The 19,279-nt window shown below is 40.1% G+C and overlaps 1 protein-coding gene across 2 annotated transcripts in view; it reads left to right on the forward strand.

The window, feature by feature from the left end:
- The window catches only part of UBE2E1 (ubiquitin conjugating enzyme E2 E1), a 43,442-nt gene extending 26,236 nt beyond the window's left edge, over positions 1-17,206 (forward strand). For both annotated transcript variants that reach the window (XM_052692282.1, XM_052692284.1), the window contains exons 4-6: positions 9,267-9,399; positions 15,614-15,761; positions 16,650-17,206. In XM_052692282.1, coding sequence (XP_052548242.1) covers positions 9,267-9,399; positions 15,614-15,761; positions 16,650-16,747 — 379 coding nt within the window. In that variant the 3' untranslated portion in view covers positions 16,748-17,206. The remainder of the gene's footprint in view (positions 1-9,266; positions 9,400-15,613; positions 15,762-16,649) is intronic.
- The last annotated feature ends 2,073 nt before the right edge of the window (positions 17,207-19,279 follow it).

The following is a 19,279-nucleotide window of genomic DNA, read 5'->3' on the forward strand; positions in this document are numbered from 1 at the left end:
GCATTTGTAACTGTTAACAAGACCAACTTGCAGTGGTATCTAAACAGTTTTCTGTCTGCTGTGTAATTGACTGGCAGCTGTGCTATATTAAAGAAAATCTTAAAAAAAAGTGAACTTGCATCTCGGATCTCTCAGATAAAAAAAATTTCTAGTCTGTGCATGTTGGCTTAAAACTCAAAGGCAGTGCTGTCATGACTTCTGCTAGGCAACTTCAATAGTAGTTTACAGCTGTGAAAATAAAATAAGTGATCTGGGCTGAGCAGCATAATTGATACTATTTTTTGTGGTCTTGAGAAGTGTAAGACTTTTTTTTTTTTTTTGAGTGGTTTGTTCAATTTTGCTGTTGCCACCTGCAGTGCAAGTGCTGTAATCCAAATGCAGTGATCCTGATTTGTTCAGTGAATGACAATGAAAGGAAATGAATGTAAGGAGCTTAGTGTAGATAAAGGAGAAGGGGAAGGCATCCAGATGAGATTTTTCTTTCTTGTTTCACTAAAATACCATGTTTCGTGTATCACTAAAATACGTCCTTCAGAACATAATGTATTTTAATTAGCAACATAATGTTGTCTGTATCACCATTGGTATGCTCATTGGAAGCAATATAGTGATGTGAAGCCAAGATAATGTGATGACCTGGTTCTCTAGTTAGGTAATGTTGACTCTGCCTATCCCCAATCTAGTGGGGAAGAGACTGTTGGTGTTGATCAGCTGATAGACTTAATGTGTAGCCTTTATTTTTTGTTAGGGCAGGTTGCTTGCTATAGAGGTAGGTGGTGGGACAGACGAATCAGTTCTACACATGTACCACATGCTCCAGATCTTATTTTCCTTTGGGTATGTTCTCTTAGTAACTTAAAATTGCACGTAAACTAGCAATCTTAAAACACCATGTCCTCTGTTCTGAGTGCAGAATTACCATATTTCAGTACAAGAGAGGTAGTAGTGCATCTCTAGTCTGACAGTACAACTGTCTGGCCTCTTTAAAATAACCAATTCCTTCCCATGGAAATATGACAGCTAGTTTGAGGAGACAGTTTGGTGAAGCAACAAGAACTATGTCCTTATTAGCCTGAGGAAGTTTGAGAGCCTTGTCTGCTTTCAGTATTCAGCATTGCGAGGGCTTCTTGCCAAGCGTTACATGTCATCTTTAACTTTCTGGGGCCAGTTTTTCCAAGCTGGTTTGCTGTTGTCATCTCTATCTAAGTTATTTAGCATATACATTTTTTTTTTGATCTACAGAATTACTGGTGATAATTAGATCTGTTGTGCTAACTGATTATGATAAACTGCAAGGTAACCATCTACTGCATTATCTCAGTGCTGGCTAGGCAGACATAGGAAATAGAATCCTTTTTCTCTTTTTTCATTTTTTAAAAGGCAAATGACTTTGGAAGAAAGTGAAGCTTCCAGATCGTGTTGGTCCTAACAAAGGAGTTAACTTAGAAATTTTACAACTGGTGTACTTCTGAGTGCCTGAATATTTATGATGTGCTGTATTTTTTTTCCATCGGGTCCCATGCTGATTTAGATAGGCATGGAGATGCTTGTGGAGGACAGATAGAAAGACTGATCTAGGTTCCAGCTCAATTTTGGCATGGTGAGATGTATGCTACGTTTGAGATTAGTGGTACAAAAATCTTGGTATTTGTTAATAGTATTGGTTCTCTTTCATTATGTTTATAAACAGAATTGCCAGTTCAATGCAGGACAGCCACTTTAAGAGTATGTTTGCTTTACCAAAAAATCAAAATTACAGAAACAAATAGTTTTACTAGTTACAAGTCCAAACAAACCACCAGAAATAGTTGGAATATGAGGAGATTCCAAGAAAATGGTATAATTGCAAAAACACTGCATTTCTGGCACTGCCTGTTTTTGCAACCAATTGTAAATTACATATCTGTGCCACAAATACTAAATTTGGAAATAATGTCTGATGATGTGAAGGAGTTTCTGTCCCCATGTTGGCAGCTAACAGACCAGTGAACAAATGGCAGGAAGGAAACTGTTGTAAAAATAACACAAGGTTAAGTTGGCAGAGCACGATTTCTACCATCTCATCTTCTTGTCATTTTAAATAAGCCATTGGTAACTGTTAGGCAAGTCAGATTCTCTTCTGCTCTTTCCAGTTTGTTTTGCTGTTTCTTGTACAGGGAATTATTTAATGGGAGCTGCAAGGTCAAATACAAGCCAGTGCATTTTAAGTTTCATTTTCTTTTTTTGGTCAAGGTGTCAACCTATAACTATGAGGAAAGAAGAACAGATTTGCATACAATGAAGATAATTTCATTAACTTCTGAAAGTTTGACATTGTATTTCCATACTGTATACAGCGAAGCTGCAAACTTTCTTAGGATTCTGGTCCACTTCTCTGTAATCCTGTTGGACACTTTGAAAATGTTCCTATCTGTGGTAGGATGAACTTTAGTTCTTTGTCACAGAGAAGCTAGGAATAAGCCAGTACGAAGGAAAATGGAAGCCCTTGAGACCTGAGCAGGCTGGATTTATTGTCAGTTTTGGAACCAATGCTAAATGGATTAATTTTGCTTGAACCTTTTTATGAGGACTTGCTTCTAAATTGATTATTGTTAAGCTAAATAGAGCTGCAGCACTCTCCTGAGAATATAATGTCTCCTCCTGACCTCCCTGTTAAGTGAGATTTTATTTCAAATCTTTGAAGCCTGATTTAAAAATCAAACTTTGCATCAAAATTATTCAATTATTTTTATGAAGTGGTTGAGTAGAAACACCGCAGCAATATTTTGCAGAGACTGAAAAATTTCAGGTGAACATCTTAAACATGCAAATATTCCTGGGCATTTATTTTTCTGCTTTAGCTGAAAAGAGTGAAGTCCTGGCAAGGGTCAGGCTCTTTTGCTTGTTGTGTGATCTTGTTGCCAAATATTTTATGTATATCTACATATAAAAACCTCGTCATATTTTCTTCTTTCTTTCCCCAAAGAAATCCACCTGAAACAGTTTTCCTTGAAGTCTTATAAATCCCCATATAACACCTTATCAGCTTCATTAATGGAACTATTTAGTTATTTAGCTCCTTTTTAACCTTGTGAGAACATAATTCACTGCACAGTTTATCCTCCAGTTTAAGCGTTGTGCAATTTATGTGCAATTTTTCAACCTTCCTTCCTGATTTTACATTAGCCTGGTACTTAAGGGAAAAGCTTTCCCAGATGCTAAAACAGAAATGTTGTGCGTGCTGTTTTGTGTGAGAAATGTGGTGGGACTTGTGAGGTACTTACTGTGAGCAAAAACACTGTGACTGCCATTTTAAATTTAAGATGGTAATTTCAGTGAGTTACAACAAAAAAATAATATTTACCAATTTGTAATTGAAAGCCATGTCCCCAAACATGCATAGATGGAGAATTCAGTTTTGATATCACAATTTTGTAGTTGGGATTGCTGCTGCCATAGAATGTTTCATCTTTACTCACTTACATCTCCTTTCCTTCCTTCACTGCCTTCTTATGCTTTAATTATAGCCAGCTGCAACTTTTTTCCCCAACTCTTTTTTTCCTCATGTCTCTCAGTGAGTTCATAGGCATTTCATCTATGGTCAGGCCATCATTTTTAGCTTGTCTTGGCTGTGTATAGCGACAGTGGGCAACATTGTCATGCTGGTTCACATGTTCACTTAGTAATTCAGTATGGCACCATTCATTATGCGTGGATGGCAAGAAGGGATTTTGTTGTGGTTTCTATTTTCCTTGTATTTAAATTTTTCAACTAGAAATGGAAGCAGGGAAATTTAGATCCCACTTTTAAATTATATCACCAGAAATTGGCAATAAAATGGATGACCTGGGTTACCATTTTAACTAGTTCTGTCTTGTTTGGTCAGATTTCTTCCTAATAACTATGTAGTCCTTAAATGTTTATTTTATAATTGAAAAACATAATGAAGTTGTGTTTTCTGTAAGCACTGTAGCAGGCTTAGCCTACTGGGGTCCATTATGCGTATGGAATATCTCAGTACTGCAGTAATAAAAGTTATAATGTATTTTATTAGATAAAGCATATGCAAGTGTTGACAATTTATTTATAAAATTACTGCTATGCATTAATACAGTTTTTCCAGTAACTTTATGTCCAAAAGATTAGCTGCTTGCTTTTTTGTTTATCTTTCACATTATTCTTTGGCGTTCTCATTTCTAACGTAGCTTGCTTAAAGATCTGTAGAACAGGATTTTTCTAAATGAAGGATTTTGTACGAATGTTTTTCAGTGGCTACTCTAGACTCTTCATTTGCTTCGTACCAGACCCCTGTGCCTGCCTGCCTGCCTGCAATCCCAGCGTTGGGTTTAACCTGACATTGTAGATTACTGATCCCAGCATGGACCCTCATGGTAGACTTCTAGGAAAGGCAGCATTTCCAGCATGGGGGTAGGAATGTTGTACATTAGGAAGGAAAATCAAAAAGCAGCAGAACTTCATGTGAGAATGTCATGCACTGTCTCTATAAACTACCCAGCCAAAACTTGTAGCACGTTCTGTGCTTACATCTTCAAGAAGGGGGGGAGGGAAAGAAACAGACGTCCTAACAGTCAACTAATTATTTCCTGAAGCTGTCTAATGAGGTGATGAACATTTGACCACTGAGATGCAATTCTGTCCTTCACTGCTTCTTAGCTACAAAATAAAACAGCAACAAAAAAATTAGTAATGTTGCTTTCAGTTTGTAGTGAAGCAGCTTTGGGAATTGTTCATTTCTGTACCACCTTGAATCTTTGTAGGTTGTTGATACGTTTTCATCTTTCTCTTTGAGTTATTTGGAAAAGGTGTTCTCGGAAGTTGTATTTACTTTCCACAAGTGTGTAACTTCAAAATATTTAGCTAATTGCGTTAGACTTTTCATATTCAGGGCAAAATAACCTCAAAAATAGAATCTGGAGACACAGATAGTTGGAGTACGAGTTCACGGTTTTGTTGTTTGTGGTTTTAATGGAAGTGTTGTAGTTTTTCATTAGCTGTTATTTACTTCAGCATACCATGGAATTGTGCTTATTATCATCCTGATGGGAGGCCAGCTCTGGCATTTTAAACTACTTGGCTGAAATAGTTTCCTTGAGAAATTAGTTTCTTTGATACATCAGGTTAATAGCCCAGTGTCTGCAGCGTTGCCTGATTTTGATTCATCTGTCACTAACTACATTGATTCACTGTTGCATGTTTTCTTTGTCTCAAAGAAGAGGAACTGGACTATTCATGGGGCTGCATTTTTTTTTTTTTACTGGAGGAAAAGGTTATGTTACCATTTGGTCAGCTCTTAGGAAGGGCTAGGTAGTTTCCAGAAGCTGATGTAAATGGTAGGCCCTTTAAGTCAACCTCTTCCTGGGACTTTCCAGGAGAATGTCAACGGTGTGTACTGGGATTGTCATACATGCACTATAAGCAGTGAGCACCAGAAAATCTTGCCTTCCCTTTGTGCCATAGGTGTTCTAAGTGATCTGCTCAGAAATGCCTGGGTAACTAAGTTGGCATGTACGAAATACCGGGTTAGCTTCTTGCAATGAAGGCTTGAGGCAGTGGTTCTGTCTGTCCCATGTAACACAAAAGCCACAGGCTGGCTGTTCTTGCAGACTACCCTATCTGTCACTTCAGCCTTTTCAGTACATGGAAAAGTAGACGTGTGTGTCCTCTCCTTGGACACTGAATCTCTGAGGCAGAGTCCTTTGCTTACAATTACTTTTCTCCCTCTGTATCACAAGGTATGCAGCTTTCTTAGCTGGGCTTTATTCTGCTCCCTAGCCTACACTGCAGGCATTTCTAATTTACCTGTTTGGTTTCTAAATTGAGAAAGAATGCAACACCTGCCAGCAAAGAAAGGCAGAACTAGATTTGTTTTTTCCACAGTGACACAAGGCTGGCTGGGGCTTTGCCCAGGCAGGGCTTTGAATTTGGTCTAGTGCGTGCCTAGAGTTTCTCTCTGCCTTGCATTTACCAGCAAGATTCGGACTGCTGCTTCCAGACTTAGAAAGCTAGAGAGTCCTTGACCAAATGCTACCTTTGCACTGCCCAGTTTCCTATGGACATGGGTTGTAAAGCTGCAACAGACAAGCTAGCAGCAACCTGGGGATGATCAGGAATAGTTGTCACAATGAGCATGGTGCAGCTTCACTGAGTGTGTCATTATTTTTCCAGGGAAGAGAGATGACTGCCTACAGTGTTGTGTAACAATGCCACATGATACTGTAATGATGAGTTGATGTTGTTGTCTTTTTTTTTTTTTTTTTCTCCAGTTTTCCTTCCAGTGTTATTTTTCAGTTTGCACTGTCAGTCTTCCTCTCATTTCTTTCATTGGAAATGAAGATGTTTGGGCCATTGAGCTTAATACAGAGTTTGTAGCTTGTATTCTCTCATCTTGAAGTGAAAACTATTTCTGTTTTATCAGTTAAAATTCCGTTCCCAATGGTCATGCATTAGACAACTTCAGAATGTTTCATCAGTAAATGTGGGCACTTTATTTGAGCAGTGGTGACATACATCAGGGAATGTGGAAGCTGTGCCTGTGAGCCCTGTATCTATGTATCAGTGAATTTCTTTTTGAAGCAGATAATTGCAAGCATTTAAAACAAAAAAATATATAATATTTAGCCTTTGAGAGTTTTTTGTATCTCTACTGAAAGTTAATGCCACTGCACTTATGCTGTGTTCCATTATCTGTGTGTTTCTGTTAAGACTAGGTCGTCTTGAGCTGCTTGATATTACCTAATCCTTATATAAACTCAGGCAATATTGCTCTGAAGCTGACTTGCGTTTTCCTCTTTCAGTCTTTCCTTTGTGAGAAATCAATGTCAATATGTAAAAGTTGGACATCTACAGCTGTTTCTCTCCATTAATTGAATTAAAGAAAAATAAGCTTAGTACATCACTGTTAAAGCTTTCTGATGTCTTACAAAGGTGTTGCACATTTTTAATACAGAGTGTAGCAGTGTGTTACTTGCATGCAGTGAGAGCTCTAATTGGAAACCTAAGAGGATACAAAAGATTTCTAGTACCGTTATTTTTAAGTTTATGGGATTTCTTTCATTGACAGTCCTTTGGGTTGAAGCTGGGAATAAAGTACAGAAACGTTGAAATGTTTCTTATTGGTTCAGAGGGTTGTACTCAGTGCTAATCACGCATCACATTTCTTGAAATGCTGAAGTGCTCCCAATTGGCAGCTTTTGTGACATAAATTCCTGCAGTAAATTGTTGATGACAAAGCTCAAGGACCTCTTCTGTTCAGTAGCTCCATCCTTAGCATAGGGAGGTGAGGATGATAGCTGGTGCAGCTGGAGTAATGGTACATGTCAGTAGGTTGCTAATACATGAAGAGGTGATTCTTTGGAATGGTGTCCAAGAGAGTCCTTTTCAGCAAGTTTTCACAGTTAAGCTGTCCTTTTTCAAGAGCTAGAATTTCCTGTCAAAACATACTGCTATTCCAGCCTGTTGCAGAAGTGGTGGCTGGAGAGCACCGAGTGCCCTAATATACCAACCTGCACAAAACAAGGGAGAGTCTTTAAGCTGGAGCAGGATGCCAGGAGTGCTTGGGATAGGATGGCTTTCCCTTGTATTTAGTACAGATCTCAAGCTGTGTGAGGCTTTGTTTTGAAGAGCGCAATCTTTCCCCAGCAGATGGTGCAAAGATCCTTTCCCCAGTGAATGGTGCACAGATCCTGTCTCCCTTTACTGCTTCCCTACCTGCCTCCTGCCCCTGGAGGCATACTGTTAGTCATAGTTTCACTGACATTGAACTACTTGGCATCAAAATGTTAAGAACTTGTTTGTTTAATATGAAAATAAAATTCTAGAGAGATTTGATAACTAGGAGAGCTAGTTTGCTTTCTCTCCCTTGATTTTTCCCTGCTGTCAAGAAAATGTTCACCAGTACTGCAAAGAGCAGCAAAAAAAACCCAACTCCAGTATCTCACATCCCTCTTGTTATGTCTTTGTAATTGTGTGTTTATTTGTGACACTTACTAGCACCTAGCAATTACTCTGGTTCCCTTCACGTTAATCAAATGCGCACTGTCCCGTATGTATTGAACTTAATAGATTGCCTTCCTTCTTGAGTAGTGTTCTCCATGATTGTTACAATGTGAAAAGAACCTTTTATTTTGTTTGTTTGTTTGTTTTAATCATTCTGTCTTATATTGGCCCTTCGTTTTGTGTTGGGGATGTGAAAATCCAGCCCCTTACAGAACAGGAGGAGAAGAGATTTCTAAAATCCTAGACGTACACGATGGAGAAATCTGTGTCAGTATACCTCACTGTATGCAAAAGGAATTTGTGGCTCTAGCATCCAGTGGATAAAATACTATGGTAGCAGCACAGGAAGAAAAAGGTAGCAATGGAGTCCTAAGCCATTTATGGCTTTATTGGTTGAGCTGTACTTAGAAATACTCAGACATATGGCACGCTGCAGAGCACGAGTGTCTGAGGATCTCAGTAAAATTAATTTTTCAACAAGCAGACACTTGCGCTCTGCAACACCTTTAGTTCATACAGCTCTTTGTGAGCTGCTGGTATCTGGAGAATCTAGGATTAGACAAAGCTGATTTGAGAAAGCAGTGTTTTAATTTGACATGGTGATTTTAATTCTCCTCACAAAAAGCAGTTTTGTTATACAAGGTCTATGGGATGAGTTTGTTTGGCTTCATTTTAGAAGTCAGTGTGGCAAAATGATACAAGTGTAGAAAATTCTTATATTTAAGGGTACTATCACATGTATTTCACTTTGTTTAGTTACACAATGAGCCATGATTTAGGAATAATACAGGAACATATTTAATCTTGAACACAAAAGATTAACAGAATTAACATAAATCCTGAATTTCCTTAGTATGGTCTGTGATGTGGTGCGTGCAGTTATAGCAAGGTGGAACTGGTGCAGTCATTTCTGAAATACAGTAGGAATTTATTTTTTGAAACTTAGATTTTTCTCTTCTGTTGAGATCTTATAGCTTGTTAGGAGGAGTTCTAGGCAGTGATGATTTATAAATGTCAGGTGAGATAAGCTGAAAAACATACACCACCTCTAATTCCTCAGCTTTGCTAAGCGGTCTGAGATGATTGTGGATCCAGGTAAGATTTCTGAGATTCTGGAAGCATTCGATTTACATCAATCACTTTTTCTCCAGGTGGTTTATGAAGTGTAGAACTGAAAACATTCCTTCATGTCATAATTTGTGAGTGGAAGAGGTCATATTTATTTAACTGTGGTAATATTTCTAAACCAGTTTTGTTTTGTTGTTTCCTAGTGCTGGCCCCAAAGGTGATAACATCTACGAATGGAGATCAACCATTCTAGGACCTCCAGGCTCTGTCTATGAGGGCGGTGTTTTCTTCCTTGACATCACATTTACACCAGAATATCCTTTCAAGCCTCCAAAGGTAAGAGACCTGTAATTTGTATCTTCTGTTATGAAAGTTCAACAAACCATTGAGTAGCAGGCAGTATTAATGGGAATGTGAAAGCCAGTTTTGGTTGAGAAGGAGCTTAAGCTCATTTCAGATATTACGTTGGTTTCTGCTAACTGATGTTAATAGCTTTTACAATCCACTTCATCCCTACTTTAAAATCTGTTGGGTTTTTTTTGCCTGTTTTTGTTTGTAAGAGATCTTAAACAATTAATTCAAGCATCAGAACAGGTCTGAGAAACTAAAAAGTAAATAAACTTGGGAAGAGGGTGAAGGATACAAATGAAAGTATTTGTACCTCAAAGTACTCAGTTACAATGAGCATTATGGTTTTGTATGTTTGTACTACTCTAAAGCAGCATTTAGTTTTTCTGTTTTGTTGGGTACTTGAATTGTTCACTTACCTGTACAAATTTTTCTACAGGCGTGTTATATTTGTGAAGTTCTTGTATTCCAATATTGTTTTGTTCTAATGCTACAAGGCAAATACCAATGTAAGTGAATGTTATTTTGTGGTTAACATACTTGGCCAGAGAAAGAGAGTTGGGTTTCAAGAAGAGGTGGCTGTGGACGTGCTTCATGTTTGCCTTGTATTTGAAAGCACTTATGTGTATGTTTAACTTCTTAAAAGTAATTGCAGTGATAAGGTAAACACCCATGACTGTCCCAGATGGCTTTGGACTAGTCTGTAATAGAAAGGACTTGTCATAGTCCAGGCTGTCAGAGGAGACCAGGCTAGTTGGTTGTACTGGCCCTAGAATCATAAAATATCCTGTGTTGGAAGAGACTCACAAGAATCATCAAGTCCAAATCCTTGCTCCACAGAGGACTACTGAAAATTCAAATGACTTTTTAAAGCATTGTTCAAATGCATCTTGAACTCTGGCGGGCTTGGGTCCATGACTGTGGCCACATGGAGCCTGTTGTTCAGTGCCTGACCACACTCTCTGGTTTAGAACTGTTTCCCACTACCCAGCCTTACCCTCCCCTGTTGCAGCTGCATGTCATTCTCCAGGGTCCTTTCACTGTCACCAGGGAGCAGAGATCAGTGCCTGCCCTTCTGTTCCCCTCATGTGAAAGCCGTAGGCTGCAAAGAGGTCTCCATTTAGTCTCCTCTGCTCTGGGATGAACAATCCAAAGGACCTCAGTTGCTTCTCATATGTCTTGCCCTCTAGACCCTTCACCATCTTTGTAGCCCTTCTTTGGACACTCTCTAATAGTTTAATGTCCTTTTATTGTGGCACCCAAAACTACACACAGTACTTGAGGTGAGGCTGCACCAGCACAGAACAGAGTGGGAGGAAGATCCCTTCCTTCCCTTGATGTGCTAGTTATGCTTGCTTCCCAAATAGAGGAAAAAAATGTTCATCTGTTCTTGCTAGCCTACTTGCTAGCCTATGCTAACTACATAGTTTCTGGTAGTATTAACAGGGCTTTAAATTCCAGCCCTAAGTTAGGGCTCAGATTCACAAGCAGTGTTGTCTACTTTAGACATCACTAAAGGTTTTTCTGCTGAGCACCCATCCATCCTTCTTTGGGTGCTGCCTGACAGCATGGATGCATCTCTTTTGTCTTATGTTAAAATTGATTTCAGTTCAGAATGGTTTTTCATCGTTTTGGTTTTAATTAGTTTGTATTGGATATTTTAGCCTGACTATCCACAGTATTTTGCTTGAAGAGCCTAGTAAGCATTTGAAGAGGAAGTTTTATTATCCCTTGTATGCTTTGCCTTGTCTTTGCTTCCTGTGCTCCTGAGGATCCCAGGCTTCTCCAGCCTGATGCCTTAGCAGACCTTACATACCTACCAACTGCTAAGTGCGAAGTTGCCTGACACAAAAACCAAGTTACAGTTGTGTCATCTCTGCTCAGCCCTGCTTTCTATTCTGGGCCCGAGATGGTGATGTCATTGCCTTTATCTTTGGATCTAAACCCTCACCCAGGCAAAAAGAAGGGTGGAATTAAAAAAAGAAAAGAAAAAAAAAAAAAAAAAAAAAAAAAAGGCACTGCTTACTGAGGCCTTAAAATGCTGGTTTAATGGAGATTTGTTATATTGTAGCAGTTGCATTTAAAGGGAGTCTTTCATCTAGCAGTAGTCCTAACTGGTTTACAGACAACATGTATGTATGCAAATAAAATATTAATCACCTCATGGAGATGGGTTGTAGCAGAAAGAATAGCAGTAGTCTTACAACGTACTCATACTGCTTGGGTACTTCAGGTTTAAATGAAGACCCTTCACTGAGAAACATGGGTTCTTACAACGTCTCCTGTGCTGATACCCATGCTAGTGTTAAACAACGATAATGTGGGAAATATAATCAAATTGTTCCTGCTTTCTTCCTATGAGTTTGTTGATTTCAGGTTGCCCAGATGCAGTAACTGATAAATACTGTTTGTGAGTCATTTAGAAGTGGCAGGACTAAAGTGGTTACCGTAGACTTCCTATATTTGTCTTTTAGGACAAGAAGAAAAGAAACAAAGCAAAACGCAGTATATCATTTTGATCACAGAACACTGGTAAAGTAGTAGAATGGTCAAAGGCTATCTTGAAAGCCTTGACCTCTGAAAAGATTAAGCTGTCTGGAGTGAAAGAATTGGTTTCCCTTGAATCTTTCTTCCTTGGCAAGGCTTCAAAGAAAAGTGGAGGAAAACTTCTGCTGTCTCTTTGAATCTTCTGTAATTCTTAGGATAACAGTCCCTACTGCCCATAACAAAACTGCCTGTAGCAGAACACATTTCCTAAATTGAAAATTACTTTTCAGTAAAGGATATACCTTCTTAAATAGGGTGAGAAGAAACTGGTTATCCTGGTAGGCTAGCAATCCCAAAGGAACACCAGTAAGAGAAGATGCTGAGACATAGCCAGTGTTGGCAGATGTCATATGCTTCACAGGCATCTTCAAAGTGTTTGATGAAGAATATACAGGTGCAGCCTTTGTGGACTGAGTGTAGCTCCAGCTGAAGCTTTGAGTCAATATGTTAGAGAATCTAATGGAACAAACTTCTGGGGGAGGATGCTGCCATAGGGCCCGTGATAAAAACATATTCCTTGAAGGGTAAAGAGAGGAACTGTACCTGAGGCTGGATAAATTAAAGGTCTTAATGTTTGACTTGGAAATGTATTGCGCACTAGAAGGAACTTCATTGGGAGAAATCTCTCTCCTTTGTCCTAGTGATATGTAATGGAATTATTTTGCATTTATTGAGCATTCCACAGAACACTTTGAAGATATTAGTATTAATCTGTTCTCCGCTTCTATGTTTTCTGCCTTTATGTGGTATTCCAGTTTTGCCTTTGTTTAAATAGCAGTTGAGTTGGGCACAAGCTGGGTGGGCCCGGATTCAGAATCCAACACAAAAATAATGAGATTTTAAAGAGTTCAGTATTTAATTCTCACAACGATTGCTGTTCTTTGGTACTGTTACCATGCGTATTTTCCCAAGTGTTGCATTACAGTTAAACTTCATTTATCAAGGTGAAAACAGTATCTTGTGTTGACCTGGTGTGTGCTTTGATCATTTGTATTAATAACCTCTAACCACTTCCTTCCCCCCACTCCTGTTTGACTGCTTGTGTAAATTAACCTCTGCTATCACTTCAGGGTAGAGTTGAGATTTGCTTCTTTATGTCTTTCCAACAGCTGTGCTTAACTCTGTAGTTACTGCATTAATGTAATCTCAGGTGAGACATTTCCAAAGAACTGCTCTGTTACACTGTATTTTTCTGTTCTTCCTCATGCTGTTCTCTTGACCCTGAATACATTTCACTACCTTCTGATTGGGGTCCGAATCTACTACTTATATGGGTTCGTTTATTTGTTTTATTTTTTTCCCTTTAACAAAAATGTTTACTATACTTTAAGCATTGTTTTTGTTTTCTTCTTAAGTGGGCCTGCAATTCCTCCCCCTCTTCTGGCTTCGTTTGGGTTCCCTGCATGGCTGACTTTTATACAATCAGCAAAAATTGCAAATAGCAAACAGCTGGACTATATGTGTCTCGCACCATCCAAGTTCTGACTTGCTGCTTAAGTGAAAACAAATTCAGATTTTTCTCCCCGTGCTTTGGTTAGGCAGAGCTTCTCTAACTGGAGAAAACCAATCCTGGTGCCATGAATATAACCCTTAAGGATTTTGTCTTACAGTTCCTTAAGGAAGCAGGCTGCTTTGCAAATGTACTTTGTTTATATGTACTTTGTTTAAATATATTTGCTTTGCAAATAAGTTCTTCACCACCCCCCTCTGTTTTTCCTTCTTCCCAAATACTGTTAAAAACTAAGTCTAATTCCTAGCAATAAATATGATTTTTCCTTTTTTAATGTCTGTTTTTAGTTAGCTGGACTGAGGTACTATCCAAGTTGCTTTCTGCAATTTCAGTATTTAGCTTTTATGCTCAGAATGGGGATTAACTACTTTCTGCCTTTACACATTAGAATGCTTGACCTCCCTATTAGTTTGGTCCTTATTGTATCAACTTGGAAATACTCCACGCTTTCTGTTCTGGAAGTGTTTAATCTGTTAAAATTATTACCTCACCTACATTTAGAAGCGTTCTTGGAAGAGGACCAAAGCTGCATGTCAAATAGAGAAATAGTGAGCAATCAGTGGGCTGGGCTGAGGGCTGCTTGGGAACCAAAGACAGAAACATTACCAACAACTGCAGATGCCACAAACTTCAGGATTTTCTTAAAGGAAACCGTATGGGTTAGGGCAGATATCTCAGAGTCACGTCTGCCCTCTGCTCAGGCTGATGTGTACAGACTTCCACGTGACTGTAAGGAGTCCTTGCTGCTCTTTCAAGGAGGATTAGATGATCTCAGAAACAAGCATCATTCTGGTTTCTTACCTGCTGTACCTCTGAGGCTCATAGGCAGCTGCAGGGGTTCTTGTTTGTGGAGCTGCAGCTTGTTGCACGAGGTGTGGGAGACACACACTTTTTTTTTTTTTTTTTTTTTTGTAGACATTTTGCTACTTCCACCTTTATGTGCAAAAGTGTGGGGATTTAGGGGGATTGTGGTGTGTGTGTGTGTGTGTGTGTGTGTGTGTACGTGTGTACGTGGTGGTTTTTCTTTTTTCTTTCCCTGTTTTAGTGTAAAATCCAAGGATTTTGTACCTTGCAAGGTACAAAACAGAAAGTCTTCCTACGTGTGCAGCACGGGTGTCCACCGTGTGACAAGTAGCTGCAGTTGTGAGCCCCAAACCAAAAACAGCAGCATTCCGTGCATCAGAAATGGGGACGGATGTGGGACAGGGAAAACGGGAGGCACTGGGGGTCTGCAGCTGTGTGACCCCACGCTTGCTCCTGGAGCCTGGAATAGGGAAGTCATGAGCCAAATGTTTGCATCAGAAAGACTGCAGGAAAAAAAAAAGTATGAGGGTTAACTGGCAGGTTTTCTGTGCGGGCTGGGTTAGCCTCCAGGGAAAGCACCAGTGTGGTGTTGTGCCGTGCCACACGCTTACCAAATGCGTTTCGCAAATACCCCCATGACCTATAAACAGACAGTAAAATCTGTGGGTGTGGATAGCTGACAAATTCTGAGGATTTAGGACATGAACCCAACAACCTTTATTCATGCAGATAATCCCAATTCATGTAAGTTCCACCAAATTCATTGTCGCTGTTCATCAGGCACGTCGCAGTGAGGCCTTGCTGCAGGTTGCATTGTGTTCCCCTGCAATGTCTTGCGGTGCTTTTGTTTCCCTTTCGGATAATTCACGTGGCACGTTGCCCAGCACAGTTGCATCTCCTAAATTTAACGATAATAAAATCCAACTGGCGTCTCTGAACGGCCAGAGCCGCGGCTGCACAGCACCGTGCCGTAGCGGGAGGCTTTTACAAGCGTCTGGGAGCCCGAGGGGAGAAACAGGTCGGTGTGCGGTGTTCGAGCACCGGGGCCCTCTGCTGCTGCGGCCCGTGAGCCGGCTCCGCTCCTGCCCGTCTCATCCCACCGGGCGCCGCTAGAGGGCGCGAGCAGCGCGTCCTGATGAGGGAGGGCCCGGCGCAACCCCCCCGCACCGAGGGCTGGCGGGCGCCGGGCTCTGCCGGCGTGGGCTCCTCTGCGTTTATTGCCGGGTTTAATTCGGCTTTTTACTGCCTGTCAAATCAGAATTACGGCTGTTATCGTTTATTACCGCGTCACGTGTGCTGCCGTGTGATGCCAGCGCACCATCTAATAGTCATTTCTTGCAGGTAACGTTCCGGACAAGGATCTATCACTGTAACATTAACAGCCAAGGCGTCATCTGCCTGGACATTTTGAAAGACAACTGGAGTCCAGCATTAACCATTTCTAAAGTTCTCCTCTCCATCTGCTCCCTCCTCACAGACTGCAACCCTGGTAAGCGCCCTGCCCAGCCTCCCGCTGCCTTGCACCGCCATCCGGCCCTGGCTCATCCCACCATCCTGGGGAGAGGGGCTGGAGGAGGTGGCAGCCCTGCACCCCCCAGCTGCTGCACGCACCTGTGCTGCAGGCAGAGCTGCTGGGGAAGCGGTGCTGCTCCTCCTGCAGGGGTCAGCTTCTTCCTTTCTAAACCTGCTCTCATTATGGATGAGGGTTAAATATGTTTTGCCGCTCTGTAAAATTGCAGTAACTCCATAACAGCTATGAAAGACACAACAGCAGCTGCGAAAATCACTGGATTAGCCCTCTCCATTCCACCATCTATTTAAAACCAGTGACTGGCTAGGCCAGAAGTAATCCTTTGCTTCTGTAACCTCATCCCTTATCGACATGAGTTAAGGGAAATCTGCCTTTGTTTACAAAGTCAATTTCAGACGTCATAATCCTATGTAAGTCCATAAAAGATGGGAAACACTGGAGTTCATGCTGCATTATGTATAATAAAATAGTTGTTTTATTTCTACAAAACCTCTCCCCACAATCTGATCTTTCCTATAGGCCAGATTTATGTCAATACAAGTACACTTAGCAATGAGTACGTCTCAGGCAATTTTAGAAAAGGTAAAATAAACACTCGAATTAGGGAAGGTTTTCAGGAATGCGAGATATAACTGTTAGGTGACTATTGGACTGTTGTCTTTTAAACTCCTTAACATTTCGGTCAGTATTTCCCACTTTATCAAGCAATAGATCTCTACGTTACCATAAATAAGCACAAACTGATGAAGATACAATCAATTCAGTATATTTATATTGTTGTGATGTATTTGTCTTTATTCCCTTGCATTAAATTTGAAATAAGTCTTTCTTTTCTTTCCTTTTCAGCTGACCCCCTGGTTGGAAGCATTGCCACTCAGTATATGACTAACAGAGCAGAGCATGACAGAATGGCCAGACAATGGACCAAAAGATATGCTACATAAATTGCGTTTCTGTCAGATTTACATTATTTGTCTGTGATGGAAAGAGCTGCTTATGATTTTGAAGGGGTGGGGGGGAGGGAGGGTGCTGGTAAAGAGTAGGGTATTTCTATAACAGATTTTATTCAGTCTTTTATTTCCTAAGATTTTGTTGTTGTAACTTAAGGTATCTTGCTACAGTAGACAGCTAGAATTGGGAATAGCATATTTTAAGACTGTAATTAGTTTGGCAATATTAGCTCACATATAGTACCGAGAAGAATGTAAACTTAGGTTTCTTTGGTTTTCAGTTTGCTCCCATTATGTAAAAGATAAAACAGCTTAATTTTGTACAGGTACTTATGTTGGCGTTTATGTAAAAGTCCTTTCAAGACTCTACACACTGTTTTTTGCTTTTTGTTTTGTTTTTGGTTTGGGAGGGTTTGGTTTGTTCATTTGTTTTGCTTTGTTTTTTGTTTTTGTTTTTTGTAAAAAAAGATGTTGGGATTGTTTTCCCCTATAGAGGGCGCATTGGTATTTAACAAATGCTTTTTAAAGACTGTCATCTCATGGTCTGTGATACGGAGAGGGGGATATATGGCCTCATATATGAAATGAGAAGTAGCTAATGTATTATTTTATAAGCCAATCTATCTTTGTGAGAAGAATAAAAGTTTTAATCAGGACTAATGACAACTTGTAGTGAAATACCTTAAGCTGTTTAATTGTAAGGCGTGGAATAGGAGTCACTCAGTGGATTGGTTGTATGTTGTGGGCTACTTAAGTCTGCATTTGTTACTGTGCTAATAAAAAGATGTTTAAAAAAAAAAAAAAAGAAGGAAAAAAAAAAAATGAAGAGACTTCTGCTTAGTGTTAGTGCCTTGCTTTATCACTTTGCCAGAACAGTGTCTCCCAGTGCACTTCAAGGCTTGCATTCCGTATAAAGACAAGCGAGCTCTGCAGGTGAGTGCGCCATCTGCTTCTGTTTTGGGAAGATGCTTCTAGACAAGCGTATGGTGAATGACAACACATTCGTTGTGTAGGTGTTACCCAGGCTCCTAGAGCCCCTGGTTAGTCTTCAGCTCAAGTTTTCACAGCATTGTCTTTTCAGGAGTGTTGCATTATACGGAAGTATGATAGGAAGAGCAAAAGTACAGTAGAATGAGAAATGGGCAGAAGGAAGGAGGAAGAAGAGAATGTTCTCGTGGCTTTCTGATGGAATCATCAATTTCCACGTGAAAGAGGAGAAGGAGTAGTGTCCTGGGAAGCCAGACGAAGACACCATAAAGGAGGCTTAGCCTGTAGATCCTTTAACTAGCTCGAAAGATTATCTCCCAGAGATATAGTGTGTACATTGAAGAGTGTGGCAACGGGGTAGTTAGGTTTGAACGTGGCATTTTTGACCACTCCCTCAAGGTAAAGGCCGGAAGCACAGATTCTTTTTCACATGACAAGTGCATCACGTTGCAACATTCTTCTGAGTGTGATGTGTTCGTCTGTTCTCACGGATTTATTTTTGTACTTTACATTCCACATACGTTTGTTTTATATGCTTCCTATCTATTTAAAGATCAAATCTAATTTGGTCCCAAGGAGTTTATGTACAGGCACCACTCCTTTGTTGGGTAGTTGTAGGTACTAGAAGATGTTAGCCTCATCTGTTAAACTGTCTTCTTTCAACAGAATATGTGTCCTGGTGTGTGGGTTCCCACAGCTGTTCAGCTCAGCCTAGAAAAATCACTGGTATATAGCTACATCACACCAGGAGCATCTCTGGTAAGGGACCCTTAAATTCATTCATTCCTCCCCTTCTCTATGTGAGGATGTAAGTGACTTCTGTAGATTTTTGTCTGTTCCTTGCTTTGTGCTACCAGTACATGCCAAATTAATTCTTGCAGTTGGCAGTGGAGGGAAAGCTAAATTAGGATGGATAGAAATGTAACAAATGAAGAAAGGAGCTTCACTTTGCTTATTTCTTTTTCTTTTTCTTTTTTTTTTTTAATTGTCATTTTGTGAAGGGACTGTCTGGCATTATAGTACATACATGATCCTTGTGACCTAGGGCAAACTTTGAATCAGTGAAACAACAAAGGGCAAAATACATTTCCTGCCCTAGCACTACTACTTTATACCCTGTACGGATGTACTTTACTTATTAACTGAAGGTAAAACTGCACTACAGTTTCACCAGCCACTGAGTGCAGATTGTTTGCAGAGGAGAAACTACCATTTCTATTGCTGGCCAATAAAATACTGTGCTGTTTAGAAAAGGCAGTTGAGTGCTTAGAAAGCATCAGGGTAAGCCTATTAAATAAAATAATGGGTGGTGGTTGTTTATGCGGATGCCCAAAATGATCTGGAAATGAGTTTAACTAAATCAAAGATAACATGTTAGACTTTATGTAACCTGTTTGGAAACATAATGTTAGTCACTTAAAAGTTCCCTTTTCCTCTGCTATTCTTAAAGCATTGCCGAGTCCTGAGTGTCAAGGGGGTGAGTGAGCAAGCCAGCCTTGTGTGACCCAGCCCCTACAGACCACAGGTGACGTCTATCCC

This window comes from Tympanuchus pallidicinctus, unplaced genomic scaffold, assembly GCF_026119805.1.
Source record: "Tympanuchus pallidicinctus isolate F22 unplaced genomic scaffold, pur_lepc_1.0 scaffold3, whole genome shotgun sequence".
Lineage (NCBI taxonomy): Eukaryota > Metazoa > Chordata > Aves > Galliformes > Phasianidae > Tympanuchus > Tympanuchus pallidicinctus.